The sequence below is a fragment of the Sebastes fasciatus genome, chromosome 7 (assembly GCF_043250625.1).
Source record: "Sebastes fasciatus isolate fSebFas1 chromosome 7, fSebFas1.pri, whole genome shotgun sequence".
NCBI lineage: Eukaryota > Metazoa > Chordata > Actinopteri > Perciformes > Sebastidae > Sebastes > Sebastes fasciatus.
The window spans coordinates 1,772,167-1,793,852 of NC_133801.1; the positions used below are offsets into that span (position 1 = coordinate 1,772,167).

The window sequence follows — 21,686 nt, forward strand, 5'->3', positions numbered from 1 at the left end:
ACTTTTACTTGCAGTGGAGTATTTTACTCGTAGTGGAGTACTTTCACAGTGTGGTATTAGTACTTTTACTTCAGTAGTGGTAGTGGTAGCTCACATCCTCTCTGCTCTCCTACAGACCAGACAAACAAACAAAAACCAACAACACAAACTAGTTTCAATAAAATTGTGTGCAAATATATTTTCATTTCTTGTCATACAAACAACAATGATAAAAAAGTGAATCATTAATCATAAACATATTTTTTTTTAAAGTACCAGAGACTTAAAGTTTAAACAATGTACAAAGATCTCCTGTGTGAACACAGCAGGTCGGTCTCTGGCAGCTACAGTGCATGTTATACATCATCAGGTGAAGGGTCATCAGAAAGTTAATAATAAAAACACAATAAACTCGCTCTCTCTTAACAGGCTGTAATTCATTCTGGTAACAATACAACAGGATTAATGTGAATTATTATATACACAATATGACTGAAGGCAGCTTCCAGTACGTTCAGGAGAGGAAGCTGCACGTTGTGGCCGACAGATATAAAAGTACACACACGTCAGTAATCCATCAACACGTTTAGTATTTATAAAAGTCAACTGAAGGTTATCAATCACATGTAAACTTAGTCCAGATTTTTCCTTTTCAACAAATCTCATGTGCAGATCAGAACCGACCTTCACGAGACGTAAATCTTTTTAAAAAAAACTCACAAGTATTCTAGTTTTTATCAGACAATCAGGAGGAAGTAGTGCATTAGTTGAGTGTTTTAATGGAGCTCTATGGAACAGAGGAAGATGTGTAAAATACTTGTTAGTAGGAAACATTCATTTCTGGTTTTGGTCTGCACACGGGGGGTTTGTTTGTATTTGATTTAGTGAAGATAAATCACTGTGTTGTTAATGAATTAGTCACACAGTGGTGATTATAAAACTCTCAGGGTATTTAACTGTGTAACTCTACGCATACTGCAACACCGCAAGTTGAGCCCATAATTCAGGCGAGGCATCGTGGGGGAATAAGGCGGATACTTCAACCTGGTTTGAGGTTTTTCTTTGTTTCTTTGAGGATAAAATAATAAAGACACCTGGGACATTAAATAAGTGGTCAGAATCTAAATAAAGTCCCTGATTTATATTTAACATATTTATATTTAACATATTATGAAGATACTGCCCTGCGATGGACTGGCGACCTGTCCAGGGTGTACCCTGCCTTCGCCCAATGTCGGCTGGGATCGGCTCCAGCCCCCCCGCGACCCCTAACGGGATAAGCGGTTGCAGATGGATGGATGGATGAAGATACTGACGTTGAGCTTGATTGTTTTATATGTGGAGGAAATGTTTGTTGTTTGTTGTTAAGACTGTGGCTCTTTGTTTTATTGATGTGTAAATTGTATTTATTGACAAATCTAAATAAAATCTTATTTTTTTTTTAAGATTTTATTGGAAAGAGACAGATGTCGACACAAAACCAACGTTATGTGTGGAAAAAATGTCAGTCAGACGGTTTTAAAGCTTCGATGTCGTCTCCACAAATACGACTAAAAAACAGTTTTATCCTCTTTTGAATCATAGAAAAATAAATGCATAATAACTGTAATGGCATTATATATTTATATATATATCAAAACGAAAATGAGGAGTTCAGTTAATCATGTGTACAGTCACTTAATTAATACGACTAGTTTCAGGGCCACATTGAGGGAAAAAAACAACGTAATATTTAAAGAATAAAGTCATAACTTTACGAGAAAAAAAGTCGTAATATTACGAGAATAAAGTCGTAATTTAATGAAAATAAAGTCATAAAGTTTACGAGATAAAAAGGCGTCATATTACAAGAATAAAGTCATTACTTTACAAGAAGTAATTTCCTCCTCCACAAAAGAGTCAGTTTCCCCATAAGGTCCATGAGGTGCTTTCTTCGTAATAAACTGCTCTATTTCCCTCTAAAATAACACGTAAAATTACTACATTATAATATTAAGACTTTATTCTCATAATAAATATTAAGACTTTATTCTCGTAATCTCAGATTTATTTATATTTTTCCTCAAAGTACCATCAACTGGTCCCAATCTGTAGTGTTTGTTACAACAACAGTTATTTTGTCCTCTAAACCCCCAAAAACCTGCTGATGTTCCCGAGACGCCGCGCTCACGCTCAGCCTCCGACACACAGACACACAAACATGTTGTTATCTGTAAGGAAATAGAGAGGTTGCAGCTAAAACGGGTGTTAGGTTGGTCTTCAGTGGAGAGTAAGCTGCTGTAACTGCTGTAACTGGTGTAACTGGTGTAACTAGTTTAACTGATGTAACTGGTGTAACTGGTGTAACTAGTTTAACTGATGTAACTGGTGTAACTGGTGTTGCTGGTGTAGCTGGTGTAACTGGTGTAACTGGTTTAACTGGTGTAACTGGTGTTGCTGGTGTAAATGGTGTTAATGGTGTAACTGGTGTAAATGGTGTTAATGGTGTTACTGGTGTAACTGGAGTAACTGGTGTTACTGGTTTAACTGGTGTAACTGGTGTTGCTGGTGTAGCTGGTGTAACTGATTTAACTAGTGTTACTGGTGTTACTGGTTTAACTGGTGTTACTGGTGTAACTGGTTTAACTGGTGTTGCTGGTGTAGCTGGTGTTACTGATTTAACTGGTGTTACTGGTGTAACTGGTGTTACTGGTTTAACTGGTGTTACTGGTGTAACTGGTGTTGCTGGTGTTACTGGTGTAACTGGTGTTACTGGTGTTACTGGTGTAACTGGTGTAGCTGGTGTAACTGATTTAACTGGTGTTACTGGTGTTACTGGTTTAACTGGTTTAACTGGTGTTACTGGTGTAACTGGTGTTACTGGTTTAACTGGTGTTACTGGTGTAACTGGTGTTGCTGGTGTAACTGGTGTTGCTGGTGTAGCTGGTGTAACTGGTGTAACTGGTGCCCAGTCAAGCCTTTCCCAGTTTAGTGCAATCAAGAGTATTTTAGCCCAGTTCATCTCAGCCTGGTCCAGTCCAGTTTGTCATATCTGGTCCTGTAGTAAAGCTCCAACCAGTTCAGTCTAATCTAGTCCAGCCCAGCTCTAGTCTGCCGTCCTGTAGTCCAGTCTAGACCAGTTGGAACTGGTCTAACGGAGTCCGGTCCGGTCCGGTCCGGTCCGGTCTACGCAGCCACACAGTGGTTGGGTCTGCGGGACATGACGTATCCTCTCCTGCAGACGCAGCGGAACGAGCCGTCGGTGTTCACACAGCGAGCGTTCACACACGGGAAGTCCACGCCGGCGGCGTCCTCACACTCGTTAATGTCTGCGAACACACGAGAGGACGTTAGAAGACGACGGGGGACAAAACCGAGTCGTGATTCTGTAAATACCCATGATGCCTCTGGGGTCAGTGAGTTGACGTACCTATACACGTCATGGTCGTCATGTCCAGTTCGTATCCTTGGTAACAGTCACAGGTGTAACCCTCGGCGACTCGAATACACCTGCCGTTCTCACAGCCTTGCAGTATCCCACAATCCTCTGCTGTGCTCAGGCTGGCGTAGGACTCGTAACGCCCTGAACAGAAGAACAAGAAGAAGAAGAAGAACAAGAAGAAGAGGAAGACGAAGAAGAAGGAAGAGGAGGAGGAGGAGGAGGAGGAGGAGGAAGAAAATTAATAAATAAATAAATTACTCCTTAAATAAATAAATGGCTCGATAAATGACAAAAATATTAAAAATAAATGTAGGCATTAATTAATTTATAAAACGTGACATAAATTGATATTTCTGTTTTAGTTTGCTTCTTTAATTATTTATCTTCAAATTAATTCCCTTCTTTATTTACTCTTCTGTTTAATTTTCCTTTTTATTTATTTTTGTATTTACTTTTATTAATTTTTCAATGAATTTATTTATTTTTGCTTTTAATTTAGATTTATTTATTTTTGCACTTATTTTTTTAATTAATTTTGTATTTATTTTTAAAGGTATGTATTTTTTTTTATTAAATTCAAAATTTATTTATGTTTATATTTGTTTTTTTGCATTTATTTTTATATATTTATTTGTTTTTGCAATTATCCTTTATTCAGTTTTGCACTTATTTTTTATTTATTTTATATTTACTTTTAAATGTATATTTATCTATGTATTTATGCATCTATTCATTTATTTATTTATGCATGATTTTCCCATTGCATTTCACCCCTTACTTCCCCAATCTTATTTATTTCTGTATTCTTTTCTTTTTATATTTCTTCATGCATTTCTGCCTCATTATGTAAATGAGGGGGCTGTCAGTCAACACATGTCATCATGCATTCATAAATAAATAATAGAGAATATTAAACAGAACAGTAAATAAATAAGGGAATTAATACAAAGATAAATAAATAAAGAAGCAAATTAAAACAGAAATATCAATTTATGTCACAGTTTATCAATTAATTAATGCCTACATTTATTTTTAATATTAGTTTTGTTACATTAAATTACATATTTATTTATTTATTTTATTTTATTTATTTATAATTTGTTTTATTTTGACAGTTTCCGTCCTCCATATTTAACTGGTACCCTTCTAATTAATTAATTCCAATTAATTAACCGTGTAATATTACAATAATAAATAAATATATGATGAAATCAGCTGTTGAAAAACTTAATAAAGTTATTATTCTATTTCTGCTGTAATCAGTTCTAAATGATGTTGTTTATTTTAGGAAACTTCACTCACTCTCATAGACCCTCCTCGGTGCTGCTGCTGCTGCTCCTCCTCCTCCTCCTCCTCCTCCTCCTCCTCCTCCTCCTCCTCCTCCTCCTCTTCTCTCAGTGAAGGGAGGGAAGGGCGGTCCCGGCCTCCAGGCCACCTCCTCCTCCTCCTCCTCGTGCTGCTGCTGCTGCTGCTCGTAGGGAGCTCCGGGCAGCGGCGCCAGGCTGAGAGGAGGACCGTCGGGTCGGGACGGAGGAGGAGGACGGGCACCGAACGCCCTCTCGGCCCGGGGGTCGGCAGGGAGGCGGTAGGAGGGAGTTCTGGGCTGGGAGCCGTCGGGGGGGCCGTAGTCTCCTTCAGAGTAGTAACCAGTGCTGAGGAGGAGGAGGAGGAGGAAGGAGAGGAGACAAGGAGGAAAGGAGAGGAGAGGAGGAGGAGGGGGCGAGAAAAAGAGAGGAGAGGAGGAAACAGAGTAGGAGAGAGGAGAGGAAACAAGAGAATAGAGGAGACCAGGAGAGGAGAAGGAACAAGGAGAGGAGGAACAAAAGGGGAGAATAAGAGGGGAGGAGAGAAGGAAAGGAGAGAAAAACGGAGAGGAAAGGAAACAACAACAAAAAGATGAGCGGAGACAAGGAGAGGAAAGGAAAGGAGAGGAGAAGAGGAGACAAGCTAAATACATGAACTCAAGAGAACTTTAGAGAGATTTATAAATAAATTAGAGAAATAAGTAAATAATTAAATAAATAATTAAATAAATAAATAAATAAATAAATAAATAATTCAATAATTCAATAAATCACGTTTATTTCCAAGCAGCTGTTTTAATTTCCCACTTTGATGTTTAAACTAGATTTTAAGAAACTTAAAGGTAGTTTAGACTATTGATGCGGTGTTCTATAGAGGATGCTTTTATTTTGAAGAGTTGGTACTAATGAGATGTCTTGAATTTAAAACTAGAAGATGTTAAATGATTCAATAGTGAATCCTAAATGTCTGAACATCTTTAAACGCTTTAAAATCAGATCCTGCACCAGCTGATAAATACACTAGTTTACTAGTTATAGACTAAACATACATTAACTCCTCTGGGTTGTTTATGTGGGATAAAGGAGAGTGAAGTGTCATGAAGAGCATCACGAAGTAACCATGACGACCTGCCGGGCGTCCTCACCTGAACTCTGACCGGCGGTAGGCGCCGTCCGGCAGGCCAAAGGTGTCCGGCGTCCGACCTCTGTACACCGACCTGCTGCCTCCTGCTGGAGAGTAGTCGTCATAGTCAGGAAGCACCGCAGGGAAGGAGTCAGGACTGTAGGGAGGATAGTAGGGAGGAGCTGAGGAGACGAGGAGACGAGGAGACAGGAGAGGAGAGGAGAGGAGAGGAGAGGAGAGGAGAGGAGAGGAGAGGAGAGGAGAGGAGATGAGGAGGGGAGAAGAGGAGAGGAGAGGAGAGGAGGAGGGGAGAAGAGGAGGAGAGAGGAGAGAGGAGAGGAGGAGAGGAGAGGAGAGGAGGAGGGGAGAGAAGAGGAGATGAAACAAGGAAAGGAGAGAAAGGAGAGGAAAAAAGGAGAGGAGACAAGAACAGGAGAGGAGACAAGGAAAGGAGAGGAGACAAAAAGAGGAGAGGAGACAAGGAAAGGAGAGGAGAGGAAAGGAGACAAGGACAGGAGAGGAGAGGAAAGGAGACAAGAGAGGAGATAAATAAGTTTAAAAAATCGGGAAAAAACATATTAAGGTAAATATCTAAAAAAATAAAAGCTAAATAAATAAAAAAAAATTATAAATAAATTAGAGAAATGAAGAAGAGAAACAGTAACATAATAATAACAATAACAATAATAATAATAATAATAATAATATCAATAATAATCATAATAATAATTAATATTATTAGAGGTCTAATCATTGAGTCACATGACTCACCCACTCCTCCTCCTCCTCCTCGTCCTCGTCCAGCTCCTGGTCTCACTCCTGGTTCTGGTCCTGGTTCTGGAAAACTATCGGTAAACAGAGGAGGAGGGAAGGAGCTGCAGAGAGTGGCGTAGTCGTCTGCAGACACACAGACAGAGTCAGGATATTATTAATATCTATATATATATAAACCATGATCTCCTTCATGTTGCTGGTGAAGGGAGGTGTTTACCGGAGTCGGTGGGGGGGCAGAGGGCACACTCCATCCCCCAGCCCTCCCCGTACAGACAGCAGCAGTCCATGAAGGTCACCTGAGCTCCCAGCAGAGGACTCTGACACACCAGGTCGGCTGTGACGTGCTGCCAGCACAGAGACAGGTTCTCATCTGGAGGGAGATCATAACACAATACAGGGTTTATTATCATAATAATAATAATAATAATAATAATAATAATAATAATAACAATAATAATAATAATAATAATAATAATAATACAGCTTTCACTGAAGCAGCACCACACTGGAAAAATACTAAAAAAAAGTACAAAAATATTAACTTCAAAATAATCTATAATAATACATCATCATTTTTATATTAATAATTTAAATCGTAAGTTATGTCCATAACTATGGATCTATGAGACCGAAGGATGACCGTCACCACGGTCTTCACCTTGAATGAAGCCATTCTTCTTCCTATCTGCGAGACCATAATATCAACAAAGTCATGTGACTGACCTTAAGAGGCTGGCCGTAGGTTATAAAGCAACCGGAAAACCATGCCTCTTCCTCTTGCCTGGAACGCCTCAGCCCGTTCTGAGCGACAAGAGATGGTGACGGTCATCCTTCGGTCTCATAGATCCATAGTTATGGACATAACTTACGATCTATTTCGACCTCACTCTGACCGTCACCACGGTCTTCACCTTGGATGACTAATATCAACATTGTCGCGAGGAACGGAAGATTCCACCGCCTCACCAACATGCTCGGCGGCCGACATAAGAACTGTGGAGCCAATTGCCGTAGACGTCACATTGACTCTATAAAACCTTGCAAACGTGCATGGAGTACTCCATGATGCTGCTGCACAAATGTCCCCAACAGCAACTCCCTTTAGAGCTGCCCATGAAGTGGCCACACTGTGTGTGGAGTGGGCCACCAGACCTTCTGGGACTGGGAAATCTTGGTTAGAGTAAGCCTGAGAAATTGTCTCCACCAACCAGTGGGACAGACGCTGCTTAGACAGGGGGTGACCAAACTTCTTGCCCCCATAACAAACGAACAGCTGAGTGTGTGCCTGCCTCAGCGTCCGAGTACGATCAACATAGGCCTTCAGTGCCCTTACTGGACACAATGTATGAAGAGCCGCTCCCTCTTGGCAAGATGGATCAGGTTGGAATGTTTCCATTTCAATAGCCTGATTCACTGTCTGAGGGCTTACCACTTTAGGGAGGAAGAACGGGTTCGGCCACAGGGACACCCCTGCATATTCTGCTCTCCACCTCAAGCACTCGCTGCTCACAGACAGTGCGTGTAGCTCGCTCACCCTCTTGGCAGAGCAAATGGCCAAAAGGAATGCAGTCTTGTGTGACAGAAACTTAAAATCTGACTGTTCCAGTGGTTCGTATGGGGCTGTAGCCAAGGACCTCAACACCAAAGGTAGGTCCCATGATGGAGCCCGTAAACTCCTGCCTGGGCGCAGACGGTTAGCACCTTTCAGAAACTGGGACACTATGGGGTGCTTCCCTACCGAAAGACCCCCCAGTGTGTCATGGAAAGTAGAAATAGCCGCAGTGTAGCCCCTCAGGGTGCTAGCTGCCCTACCTGCATCCAGCAACGACTGTAGGAAGTCAAGTACCAAAGCCACCGGGCAGGTGACGGGATCTGCCCCTTTATGGTGGCACCACGATGAGAACAACTTCCACCGTTGCTTGTAATTGTAGCGTGTGGAGGGTGCTCTAGCATTATCTATGGTCTCCCGAACAGCGTCACTCAGGTCATGAGAGACGGACTGAGAAGGGGCCAAGCCCACAGCTGCATAACAGCTGGCTTGGGATACCAAATTTTTCCTCCCGCCTGGGACAGAAGGTCCGCCCTGAGTGGCAAGGGCCAAGGTCGGCCGTGAACCAGGCGAAGGAGGGCCGGAAACCAATGTCTCCCCGGCCACCGTGGGGCTACCAACAGAACCTTGTAGTGCCCCCGGTTGATTCTGTCCAACACATGAGGAATCAATGGTAGTGGGGGAAAAGCGTACAGTAACCCCTTCGGCCACTCGTGAGACAGAGCATCCAGGGCCAGAGGACCGCCTGGAGGCCTCAGGGAAAACCACAGCTGGCAATGGGCTGTCTCCTTGGATGCGAACAGATCTACCTGAGCCATGCCAAATTGAGTCGACAAACTCGCCACCACCTCTGGGTGTAGTCTCCATTCCCCCGGGAGAGGCCCCGATCTGGAGAGGAGGTCTGCAGCCCGATTCAGCACCCCTGGTACATAGACAGCCTTTAGCGAGGCCAGACGTGGAAAAGCCCAAGGCAGAAGCCTCTGTGCAACCTTGAGGCAACGCAGAGACTTCGTGCCTCCTTGATGATTGACATAGTAAACTGCGGCAGAGCTGTCCGACTTCACCAGGACATGCCTGCCACGTATGAATGGGAGAAAAGCCCTGAGAGCCAGATGCACAGCCCTCAGCTCGAGCACATTGATGTGTTCGGTGTCCCATGGAGGTTTCCAAACACCTCTCGCCATTCTGCCCTCCCAGACTGCTCCCCAGCCTGTCATGGAGGCATCTGTGGACACCAAAGTCCTCCTTGAAGGCAGATTGCCCAAGGGTACACCTTGTGTGAGCAACTTGTGGTCCCTCCATGGGCTCAGAGCTCTCTGACATGACTGAGTCACTCTGAGCTTCACATGCCTGTCCCTACGTGGATGGAGGTTGAACGCATTCAGCCACCGCTGAAGGGGCCGAGCCCTGAGCAGGCCCAGCGGAATCACCAACACTGCTGCTGATATCAACCCCAGCAGTCTCTGAAAGTGAACCAACTGTAGGCGTTTGCCCAGTCGGAAGATACGCAAGACCGTTAGGATTCTCGCAACCCTCTGAGGGGTAAGGGACGCCTTCATCATAAGTGAGTTCAGGCAAAGCCCCAAGAATACTGTTTCCTGCCTCGGTTCGAGGTTGCTTTTCTTTAAGTTCACCCTGAAACCAAGGGATTGGTAATGAGCTAAGACCCTCCCGGTATGCTGCATGACCTGTTCGCGAGATGAAGCGCAGACCAGCCAGTCGTCCAGGTATGGCAGGATCTTTAAGCCTGCCCTCTGGAGTGGTGACAGAGCGGCTGCTACCACTCGAGTGAAAACTCTCGGAGAAAGGGAGAGACCAAACGGAAGGACCTTGAACTCGTAAGCTTGCCCTTGAAATGTGAACCGTAGAAACTGCCAATGTGCCCGACAAATGGGGACGTGGAAGTACGCGTCTTTTAGATCGATAGTGGTGAACCATTCCCCTTGCTCTATCGACTCTAGAATGTGCCGTGTGTGCAGCATTCTGAACGGCAAAACCTTTATGTAAGTATTTAGGCGCCGGAGGTCCAGGATGGGACGTATCCCACCATCCTTTTTGGGAACAAGGAAATATGTTGAATAAAAGCCAGCTTGCTGTTCGCTGGGCCTTACCTTCGAAATTACTTTCTTCTGAAGGAGGATTGCAATCTCCTCGGACAGAACTTTTGCCTGGACTGGGTCCTTGACCAACGTCATCTGGACCCTGGAAAAAGGTGGGGGCCGCCGCCGAAATTGAATTCTGTGACCCCTTGCAACAGTAGCCACTACCCAGGGGTCTGAGACTTCCTTCTCCCAGCTGTCCAGGCGTAGCTGGGAGTGAACCTTGGCGGCTGCCCCACCACTCCTATGCAGAGGCCCCCTGGGTCCCTGGACCCTTGGGGGGGCGTCTCCTTTGAGGAGCCCCTCTTGCTGTAGGCCGGGGCTGAAACCCTTGATGCTGCAGTCGCAGTCTTCCTGCAGCATCACCCGAACCTTGTGCACCTGAGCCCTGGCGCCTGCCACGCATCCAGGGCTCTGGATGACCCCAGGCAGCCTGGAATTGGTGCTGCTGGCCCGTTTGTCTCTGCCTCGTCGCTGCAGGCCGACTGAATGTGCGCTGCACGCTCTCTCGAGTACGCAGAGACTGTTCAGCTTTCTCCAAGACACTCTGGGAGTCAGAGTGAAAGACTCTACCCGGTACCACCGGCATGTTGGTAAGCTCCTTCCTGATGTTCTCGGGGAGGGTTGTCTGAGCTAGCCAGATCTGTCTGCGGGCCATCATGGCTGACGACATAGCGGAACCGATGTCACGAGTAAGCTGAGAGTGTGTGGACAGGGCCGCATCTATCAGGTTTCTGGTGTCCTGATCACCCACACTAGCGGTCCTTCTGAGCGCTGCTAACAAGAGAGCGAGTGCATTTCCTGCACGCGCCGCGCGGGCGGCTGCATTATAGGACCTACAAACCAAGTGGTCTGTCTTCTTGCACTCCTTACGAGGACAGAGTGGATTAGTGGTCACCCTATCTGGGCCTAGAGGGGTTAAAGCTGCCATTTCCCTCTCTACAGGCGGCATATTGCCCAAACCAGACTCATGGGGGTACTGTGCCTTGGCTAGCCTCCTGCACCCCGAATTAAACTGAGGGACGCTACCAGGATTATTCCATGACCTCCTTAACATCTGACAATAATCCTCGGCTGCAGGAATAGTCACTGAGGGACGAGACTGCGAGATGCCAGCCCAAACTCCCTCCGATGAGCTAGGGGTTTCAATTGGAATTGAAAGGCCCATAATCTTAGCCGCACTCAAAACCTTTGAAAACACATCACTGGGAACAGAATCGCCAGTACCATCGTCTACGGACGCAGACTCACCTGTGTGAGATAGGCTAAGGCAGTGTGACTCTCCCAAGAGAGAACCCTGTGCATAGAGTGATATAGCATCAGGGTGATCTATCTGATGTTCTTCATATGCCGGCAAGGGGAGATCCCCTCCGAACAAGCCGCAGTCAGTGGAGCTGCTCTCTGAGCTTCCATTCTACTCACCCTGTCTGCCAGACCACGAATGGCGGCCAGGATTTGACACTGAGTATCCTCCTGCCCCCCTGCCCCATCTACAGGTGGGGCTGGACTCTGCAGTGGCGGAGAGTTAGTCTCTGTGGCACGTTTTTTTCCATGCCCCTGGGACTGCCCCTGTTTACGCTTGCGGGAGCGGTTTTCCGTGCGACGCTCTCGTTCCCTACTAGGGGGAGCAGCTGCCGCAGTGTGTTGGGAATGCCCCTCAAGCCTAGCCCTTCGGGCCCTTTCCTCCAGAGGCAGATCAATGGCTGCTGGACATGGGCAATCAACGTCATCCATTAAATAACCAAACCCACCTACTGCGCACAGAGGTTTAAGGGGAAATGAAAACGCCCTTTTAAACCCAAGGGGAATGCAAGGCAAAATCCTTGGCTAAATAAAATATACCGATGGGGGATTTGAAACCCGGCCTACCACAGTAAGAGCGCCCGCTCTACCGGGTGAGCTATAACACTCAATAAGCTGTTTATCGGCGCGCCACTATTTAAATAAAGAACACCACTCGTGTACGCATGTGTACAAAGAGTGAAACAGAAAACTTAATTTGCGAAACAGCTGAAAGCAGTAACTCTGCAACTGCTTCCAAGAGGAGAATAAGCAAAGCTACTCACCCAAACGCCAACTTACGCAAAAACGCCAAACAGGCTATGGGGTAATCAGCCGCAGGTGATATCATTTATCTTACCTGCAACAAACAGAGAGTTACATACAGAACTCACGGGAAAAACCACAGAAATCCTCAGGGACACAAGGCACCTGCACACTAAAGTGACGGATTATTGGCTTCCCGACATACTTACCGGTCTCCGATGAGGCGAGAAAGGCAAAGAGGAAGAGGCATGGTTTTCCGGTTGCTTTATAACCTACGGCCAGCCTCTTAAGGTCAGTCACATGACTTTGTTGATATTATGGTCTCGCAGATAGGAAGAAGAATGGCTTCATTCAAGGTGAAGACCGTGGTGACGGTCAGAGTGAGGTCGAAATAGATCTTATGTTACATATGAAGCTACAGCAGCTGATTAGCTTAGCTTAGCATAAACACTGGAAACAGGTGGGAACAGCTAGCCTGGCTCAGTCAACAGGTAACAAATCCACCAACCAGCTCCTCTAAAGCTCTCTGATGATGATGGAGGAGGAGGAGGAAGAGGAGGAGGAAGAGGAGGAAGAGGAGGAGGAGGACCAGGAGGAAGAGGAGGAGGAGGAAGAGGAGGAGGAGGATGAGGAAGAGGAGGAAGAGGAGGAGGAGGAGGAAGAGGAGGAGGAGGAAGAGGGGGAAGAGGAGGAGGAGGAGGAGGAGGAAGGAGGAGAAGGAAGAGGAGGAGGAGGAGGAGCAGGAGGAAGAGGAGGAAGAGGAGGAGGAAGAGGAGGAAGAGGAGGAGGAGGAGGAGGAAGAGTAGGAGGAGGAGGAAGAGGAGGAGGAGGAGCAGGAGGAAGAGGAGGAAGAGGAGGAGGAAGAGGAGGAGGAGGAAGAGGAGGAGGAGGAAGGTGTCTTACCCACAGTGAGGTGGGAGGAGGAGGAGGAGGAGGAAGAGGAGGAGGAGGAAGGTGTCTTGCCCACAGTGAGGTGGGAGGAGGAGGAGGAGGAGGAAGAGGAGGAGGAGGAAGGTGTCTTGCCCACAGTGAGGTGGGAGGAGGAGGAGGAGGAGGAAGAGGAGGAAGAGGAGGAGGAGGAAGGTGTCTTACCCACAGTGAGGTGGGAGGAGTTGACACAGTTGCGTTGAGTGTCGTCCAGCACTAGAGGAGGTTGACAGCTGCAGTAATATGAACCCACCGTGTTGACGCAGATTCCTCCTACACAGCTCTCCTCCTCACACTCATCGTGATCTGAGACGGACGAAGAGACAGACAGACAGACAGACAGACAGACAGACAGACAGACAGACAGACAGACAGACGGACGGACGGACGGACGGACGGACAGAGAGACAGACAGTTTCAGTGTTATGTTGTGCATTGGAAGGACACTGAGTGTTTCTCAAAGTCAGGGAAGGATCCTTCAACGGCTGAGTCCTTCCTTCAGAGGATTTTCAAGGATGCACGTCTGAATCCTCCACACTCCTAAACTACCCACAATCCTGTGCACACGATGCATTTCCTGTCCCCCGATTTGGAATGAGGGGAAATATGCGGGAGAAAATACGAGAAATTGACAATCCACTTAAAGTATCTTCACTCAGTATGGCCTAATTTAAAAGTTTGTTCTGACTTTCGTCGCTCAGCGACAGACTTGTTCTGTATGGAGGACAGAACCTGCCAAAATAAAAAATAAATGAATAAATAAATAAATGAATAAAAATAAATAAATAAATAAATAAATAAGTCATTAGATGTAGCAAAAGAAATATTAAAAATAAATGTAGCCATTAATTAATTGATCAAAGGTTCCCACTCTGAACAAGCTCAACCTCGATGAAGGGCACTGACAATGGGTCCAGGCGCTTAAATACATAAATACATAAATAAATACAAATTAAAAATTGTATATAAAATAAATAAAAAATAAATGCCAAAATAAATAAATCATTAAATAAATAAATAAATAAAAAAATTAATAAAAATAAATAGATGCATAAATTAAACAGAAGAGTAAATAAATAAAATAATTAATACAAAGATAAATAAATAAAGAAGCGAATTAAAATAGAAATATCAATTTATGTCACATTTTATCAATTAATTAATGGCTACATTTATTTTTTATATTATTTTTGCTAAATTTAATAATCAGGTTCCGTCCTCCGTAGTTCAGCGGACTAAAAAACAGCGTGTAGAGCCGGCATATTTTCACATCTAACTCGGTGAATTAAGGGTTTATTCCCACCAAACCCAGAGTTGATGCTTGTTGGAACAGTGGAAAGACTAACCGCGGCAGTTTTGGTGAGTTCTATTTGCTTCTGTCGAGTCTGAATGAAGTGTGTTTCATAAAGGTTATGAAGTGCGTACCGACACACTCCAGCAGCGTGCTGTTGTAGACGTATCCGCTGGAGCAGTAGCAGTTGTATCCGGGGATGTTGTTGACACACACTCCGTTCTTACACACCTCTGGATGGAAACGCTTACACTCGTCCACATCTGGCACAGAACAAAAGGTCATTATTACGCTTTATTAATACAACTTATTTTAAAAAGGTGTAAACAAACAACATTCAGTTTGACCTCCAAATACATAAACAAGAGGTGGAAGAAGTACTCTCATCTTTTACTGCAGTAAAAGTAGTAATAGAGTGTAGAAATTAGGGTTGTCTCGATATACCGGTATTGACAATAACTGTGAAAATAAAAAAATGAAATATTGATATATTTTATAAATACAGTTATGGTTACAGACTCTCTCCACCTTCCTACACTTGTAATTTGAGTATATTCAATCAATGAACACAAAACAATGACAGATATAGTTAAAAACCCTCACAGGTACTGCATTTAGCATAACACAATATGCTCCAATCATAACATGGAAAACTAACTAAGTAAAGTAACTGAAGCTGTCAGATAAAGTGCAGTAAAAAAGTACAATATTTCCCTCTGAGATGTAGTATCAATACTAAGAAACACTCAAGTACCTCAAAACTGTACTAAGTGAGTGTACGTAGTTGAATATGTATATGAAGTAGATGTACCTCTGTAGCTGAAGGCTCCAGGTCCAGTAGTAACGTATCCTCTCCCACTGGGACACAGAGACAGAAACTCGGCTGCACAGAAACACAGAAGCACAGAAACACTTTAACCACCCGACACCAAACACTGTAATATACCAATTACTTCTAGCGAACCATTTCAACTGTTTACCCATTACCTTTTTGGATTCTTGTTGTACCATGCACTTGAGTTGTTTCTGAACATCTTTCTAACCGTTGGATTTATGCTGTTTACCTTTTCTGTTATTTTCTCCCACGCTTGGTATTGTTGTTGCATCCGCCATTTTTCCGTCTTATTTCACCCATAATGCATTGCGTGACAGGCTATCTAAATCAGTCTTATATTAGTCGCTCATAGAGAAGTTTTATGCAAGAGGTATAATTAGGTGTCTTTAGCAAGTCTGACTTAAAGTTATATTTAAGACAAAGACTAGGAGTGTGTTCCAATCCGCGTACTTCTGTACTTACACTTACTACTTTGAGTGCATAAGTGCGTTCACACTGGGAAGTACGGCAAAATGCAGTGCACTCAAAGTACCCGGATGTTGTACTCAAAACGGTCAGATCGTTGAGTGTGGAACGCTGGACACTTTCCACACTCAACTGTCGCCATCTTGGCTACGTAGCGGAAGGGGCGGAGCCACGACCACTATTCAAACATACGTAGATAACAGAATAAAACAAAACAATACGTAAACATACCGGTGCATTTTCAGCCAACGGGAGGACACATCGTAGGCGACGACGTTGGAAACGTTATTTCCACTCTGCTTTCATTTCTTTTCAGAAGATATTTTGGCGGTTTCCCAGAGAGGCACCCGCCTCTCCGGGAAACCATCACCTTAACGTGGTGGAGAGGTTTGTGTGTCCCTATGACCCTGAGGGCTGTGTTGTCTGGAGCCTCGTGCTCCTGGTAGGGTCTCCCATGGCAAATTGGTCTTAGGTGAGGGGCCGGACTAAGAATTGTTCACAAAAAACCCAATGACGACACGAGGCAGAGGAGGAGTTACCCGGCCCGGAGGAAGCCCGGGGCCCACGTCTGGAGCCAGGCCCAGACGGAGGGCCCGTCAACGAGCGTCTGGTGGCCGGGCTTGCCACGGAGCCCGGCCGGGGATACCCCGAAAAAGGAACGTGGCACCCCCCTCCTCTCCATCCTGTGGGCTCACCACCTGCGGGAAAAACCGCTTGGGTCGGGTGCGCTGCCACACGGGTGGCAGTGAAGGCCAGGGACCTCGACGGACCGGACCCGGGCGGCAGAGGCTGGCTCTGGGGACGTGGAACGTCACCTCTCTGTGGGGGAAGGAGCCGGAGCTTGTGCGGGAGGTGGAGCGCTATCAGTTGGATCTGGTAGGGCTTACCTCTACGCACAGCCTCGGTTCTGGAACCGTACTCTTGGATAGGGGTTGGACCCTATTCTTCTCTGGAGTTGCCCATGGTGTGAGGCGCCGGGCGGGTGTGGGGATACTCACAAATCCCCGGCTGAGTGCCGCTACGTTGGAGTTTACCCCGGTGGACGAGAGGGTCGCCTCCCTACGCCTTCGGGTTATGGGGGGGAAAACTCTGACTGTTGTTTGTGCGTATGCACCAAACAGCAGTTCGGAGTATTCGGCCTTCTTGGAGACCCTGAATGGAGTCCTGTATGGGGCTCCAGTAGGGGACTCCATAGTTCTCCTGGGAGACTTCAACGCGCACGTGGGCAACGATGGAGACACCTGGAGTGGCGTGATTGGGAGGAACGGCCTCCCTGATCTAAACCCGAGTGGTCGTTTGTTGTTGGACTTCTGTGCTAGTCATGGATTGTCCATAACGAACACCATGTTCGAACATAAGGATGCTCATAAGTGTACGTGGTACCAGAGCACCCTAGGCCGAAGGTCGATGATCGATTTTGTAATCGTATCATCTGATCTGAGGCCGCATGTTTTGGACACTCGGGTGAAGAGAGGGGCGGAGCTGTCAACTGATCACCATCTGGTGGTGAGTTGGGTCAGAGGGTGGGGGAAGACTCTGGACAGACCTGGTAAGCCCAAACGCGTAGTGAGGGTGAACTGGGAACGTCTGGAGGAGGCCCCTGTCCGAGAGATCTTCAACTCACACCTCCGGCGGAGCTTTTCTGGCATCCCTGTGTAGGTTGGGGGCATTGAACCCGAGTGGACGATGTTCAAAGCTTCCATTGCTGAAGCTGCGGCGGTGAGCTGTGGTTTTAAGGTCTTAGGTGCCTCAAGGGGCGGCAACCCTCGAACACCGTGGTGGACACCGGTGGTCAGGGAAGCCGTCCGACTGAAGAAGGAGGCCTTCCGGGATATGTTATCTCGGAGGTCTCCGGAGGCAGTTGCAGGGTACCGACGGGCCCGAAGAGCAGCAGCCACTGCCGTGACGGAGGCAAAGCAGCGGGTGTGGGAGGAGTTTGGAGCAGCCATGGAGAAGGACTTTCGGTCGGCACCAAAGTGCTTCTGGAAAACCATCCGGCACCTTAGGAGGGGGAAACGGGGAACCATCCAAGCTGTGTACAGTAAGGATGGGACACTGTTGACCTCAACTGAGGAGGTAATCGGGCGGTGGAAGGAGCACTTTGAAGAACTTCTGAATCCGACCAATACGCCCTCTATGGTAGAGGCAGAGCTGGAAGCTGATGGGATCAATTACCCTGGTGGAAGTCACTGAGGTAGTCAAACAACTCCACAGTGGCAAAGCCCCGGGGGTTGATGAGATCCGCCCTGAAATGCTGAAGGCTCTGGGTGGGGAGGGGCTGTCTTGGATGACACGTCTCTTCAACACCGCGTGGAAGTCGGTGACAGTGCCTAAGGAGTGGCAGACCGGGGTGGTGGTTCCCCTTTTCAAAAAGGGGGACCAGAGAGTGTGTGCCAATTACAGGGGTATCACACTGCTCAGCCTCCCTGGTAAAGTCTACTCCAAGGTGCTGGAAAGGAGGGTTCGGCCGATAGTCGAACCTCGGATCGAAGAGGAACAATGCGGATTCCGTCCTGGCCGTGGAACAACGGACCAGCTCTTCACTCTCGCAAGGATCCTGGAGGGGGCCTGGGAGTATGCCCATCCAGTCTACATGTGCTTTGTGGACTTGGAGAAGGCATATGACCGGGTCCCCCGGGAGATACTGTGGGGGGTGCTGCGGGAGTATGGGGTGAGGGGGGCACTTCTCAGGGCCATCCAATCTCTGTACGCCCAAAGCGAGAGCTGTGTTCGGATCCTCGGCAGTAAGTCGGACTCGTTTCCGGTGGGGGTTGGCCTCCGCCAGGGCTGCGCTTTGTCACCAATCCTGTTCGTGATATTCATGGACAGGATATCGAGGCGCAGTCGGGTGGAGGAGGGTTTGCAGATCGGTGTGCTGAGGATCTCATCGCTGCTTTTTGCAGATGATGTGGTCCTGTTGGCATCATCGGTCTGCGACCTCCAGCACTCACTGGATCGGTTCGCAGCCGAGTGTGACGCAGTCGGGATGAGAATCAGCACCTCTAAATCTGAGGCCATGGTTCTCAGCAGGAAACCGGTGGATTGCCTACTCCGGGTAGGGAGTGAGTCCTTACCCCAAGTGAAGGAGTTTAAGTATCTCGGGGTCTTGTTCGCGAGTGAGGGGACGATGGAACGTGAGATTGGTCGGAGAATCGGAGCAGCAGGGGCGGTATTGCATTCGCTTTACCGCACCGTTGTGACGAAAAGAGAGCTGAGCCGGAAGGCAAAGCTCTCGATCTACCGTTCAATCTTCGTTCCTACTCTCACCTATGGTCATGAGGGCTGGGTCATGACCGAAAAAACGAGGTCGCGGGTGCAAGCGGCCGAAATGGGTTTCCTCAGGAGGGTGGCTGGCGTCTCCCTTAGAGATAGGGTAAGAAGCTCAGTCATCCGTGAGGAACTCGGAGTAGAGTCCTTGCTCCTTTGCGTCGAAAGGAGCCAGTTGAGGTGGTTCGGGCATCTAGCACGGATGCCTCCTGGGCGCCTCCCTTGGGAGGTGTTCCAGGCACGACCAGCTGGGAGGAGGCCACGGGGAAGACCCAGGACTAGGTGGAGAGATTATATCTCTACTCTGGCCTGGGAACGCCTCGGGATCCCCCAGTCAGAGCTGGTTAATGTGGCCCGGGAAAGGGAAGTTTGGGGTCCCCTGCTGGAGCTGTTGCCCCCGCGACCCGATCCCGGATAAGCGGTTGAAGATGGATGGATGGATTTTGGCGGGTAGCGAGCTGCGGTCAAATGTTGCGATCGTCATTTCCAGTCAGTGCGCCGCAGAGTATTCGATTTGAGACGACCCTACCCCGCTGAAATTTACGCACTACTCAAGTGAGTACAGAGTGCACAAAGTGCACTACATTGAAGTGTACTTCTGGAAGTACGTGGATTGGAACACACTCTAGGTCGACTTTTATGCAGCTCGCTCCAGCCCGTATTTTATGTTTTTTTTGTGAAACAGTTGACCTTTAGTCCTGAAGGTGGCGCTGCTAGAGGAAAGGTCAGGGTGATGGCAGGTCGCTGAGCTGACTTCCTGTGTGCCAGGTGTCTCACCTGTGTCTGTGGGGGGGCAGGCGTGGTACTGGCAGCCGAGCCCCCAGCCCTCCCCCACCGTGCAGCAGCACTCCTGCTGGCTGCTGTTGGTGGCCAGCACGCTGCAGGTTCCCCGCTCGGCCAGGTTGTAGTAACACTCCCTCAGCTCACCTGGACGGGCCGCGGGGAGGGGGGGCAGCCCCGGCGCTAACTCCACCATGCTGACGTGGACGGAGGAGGAAGGAGAGGAGGGGGAGTAGCCGGCTGCAGGAGAACAAAGGAGGATTTCATCTGGTTCAATAGTTTGAGTTTCAGATTAATTAAAAAGATCTACATGTTTTTTACATTTACACCCCGATAGATCATCATAGTGTATTCATCGTACGTGCACACACTCAGAAACAGTGTTGGATGTAGAATAACATGTCTGAACTGTAATCTGACCGTTTACCTTGTGGTGCCGTGTTGACACAGCGTCGGCTGGCGGTGTCGAACTCGTCTCCCCGTCTGTCACATTCACACATGAAGGATCCATCCACGTTCTCACAACGGGCAGAACCACACACACCGGGCAGAGACACACACTCGTCCTCATCTGAGAGAGAGAGACGGTACTTCACTAATTCATCATCACACTGATGACTCATGACGGACAGTTTAAAACAAAAAGCATCTAAATCGATGCAGCAGAACCAGAGATATCCTCTTTTTTTTATTCCACACATTCTTTCTTCCTTGGCAAAACCTGGCGCCTACATTACCCACAATGCACCTCTCTGTAGCCTCCTCTGTAACAGAGATGAGCAGCAGGCTAAAGAGGTCTCACTCCTTTCTAACTCCACACCTCCAGATCTTTTTTGTACTGACTCAAGTGACATCACTTGAGGACATTTATCAGACGTCACACAGCAGCTCTGGAGACACTAAAGACTTTATATTGCTTTAAAAACACCTGGAGACAGGCGTGAATGGAGACGGAGACGTACCCATGCAGGCCTTCCCGTCGGCGGTGGCGGTGAAGCCCTGGTCACACACACACACGTAGGTTCCTCTCAGGTTCTGACAGAAGGCGTGATCTCCACACACCGTCTTATTGGAACATTCATTAACATCTGAGAGAGAGAGAGGACAGACACTCAGCTGCAAGTCACAAGTCTTAGCACTCAAGTCCCAAGTCACGACGGCAAGTCAAGACTAACAAGTTCAGTCAAGTCCAAAGTCAAGACAACTCAAGTCAAGTCCAGACTGACAAGTCAAGACAAGTCTCATATCAAGACTCTCAAGTCACGTCAAGTCCCAAGTCAAGACTGACAAGACAAGTCAAGTCAAGTCCTGAACTTTGGGACTCTGATCTGAGTGTGTGTGTTTTCTATCTGGTCTTGTTTCAGTGAGAGTCCTCCTCCGTCTGTTTCACATTAAAAGTCCGTTCCCCTCCCTGGAGGCTTTAACTTTGAAAAACATCTGCAGGAAATGTTGCCTTTCACAGAGAGACAGAGTTTGTGTCATCAGAATAAATACATGTGAGGGATGTGAGCGTTGTAACGTGAAGTCAGACTCACCCACACAGCTGCCGGTCGGGGAGACCTGGAAGCCCGGCTCACAGGAAGTCAGGCAGTGGTACGAGCCAATCGTATTCTCACAGCGCTGTGACGCAGCGCACACCGCGCCGCCGGACGAGACGCACTCATCAACGTCTGAGAGAGAGAGATGATAGAGGGAACTGCTTAATGTGTGATTATGATCTTGTGGTTATCTATTTGGTTCACTTAGTCATTTATCCATTTGTTAATAATGTAACATCCATGTCAATAAAGTTTGTTTGAATTGTGAAACAAGCTTGTAGAGTCATG

General features: G+C 47.1%; 1 protein-coding gene across 6 annotated transcripts in view; it reads right to left on the reverse strand.

Moving 5' to 3' along the window:
* Positions 1-152: 152 nt before the first annotated feature.
* The window catches only part of ltbp4 (latent transforming growth factor beta binding protein 4), a 74,453-nt gene continuing 52,919 nt past the window's right edge, over positions 153-21,686 (reverse strand). For 5 of the 6 annotated variants that reach the window (XM_074640907.1, XM_074640906.1, XM_074640904.1 and 2 more), the window contains 14 exons: positions 21,396-21,530; positions 20,823-20,948; positions 20,288-20,431; positions 19,858-20,100; positions 15,325-15,396; positions 14,648-14,776; positions 13,388-13,528; positions 6,819-6,971; positions 6,590-6,724; positions 5,850-6,009; positions 4,703-5,052; positions 3,389-3,541; positions 1,296-3,287; positions 153-1,163 (listed from right to left, as the gene is read on the reverse strand). In XM_074640907.1, the coding sequence (XP_074497008.1) occupies positions 3,145-3,287; positions 3,389-3,541; positions 4,703-5,052; positions 5,850-6,009; positions 6,590-6,724; positions 6,819-6,971; positions 13,388-13,528; positions 14,648-14,776; positions 15,325-15,396; positions 19,858-20,100; positions 20,288-20,431; positions 20,823-20,948; positions 21,396-21,530 (2,084 nt within the window). In that variant the 3' untranslated portion in view covers positions 153-1,163; positions 1,296-3,144. The remainder of the gene's footprint in view (positions 1,164-1,295; positions 3,288-3,388; positions 3,542-4,702; positions 5,053-5,849; positions 6,010-6,589; positions 6,725-6,818; positions 6,972-13,387; positions 13,529-14,647; positions 14,777-15,324; positions 15,397-19,857; positions 20,101-20,287; positions 20,432-20,822; positions 20,949-21,395; positions 21,531-21,686) is intronic. The other variant, XM_074640905.1, reaches the window with a different exon arrangement.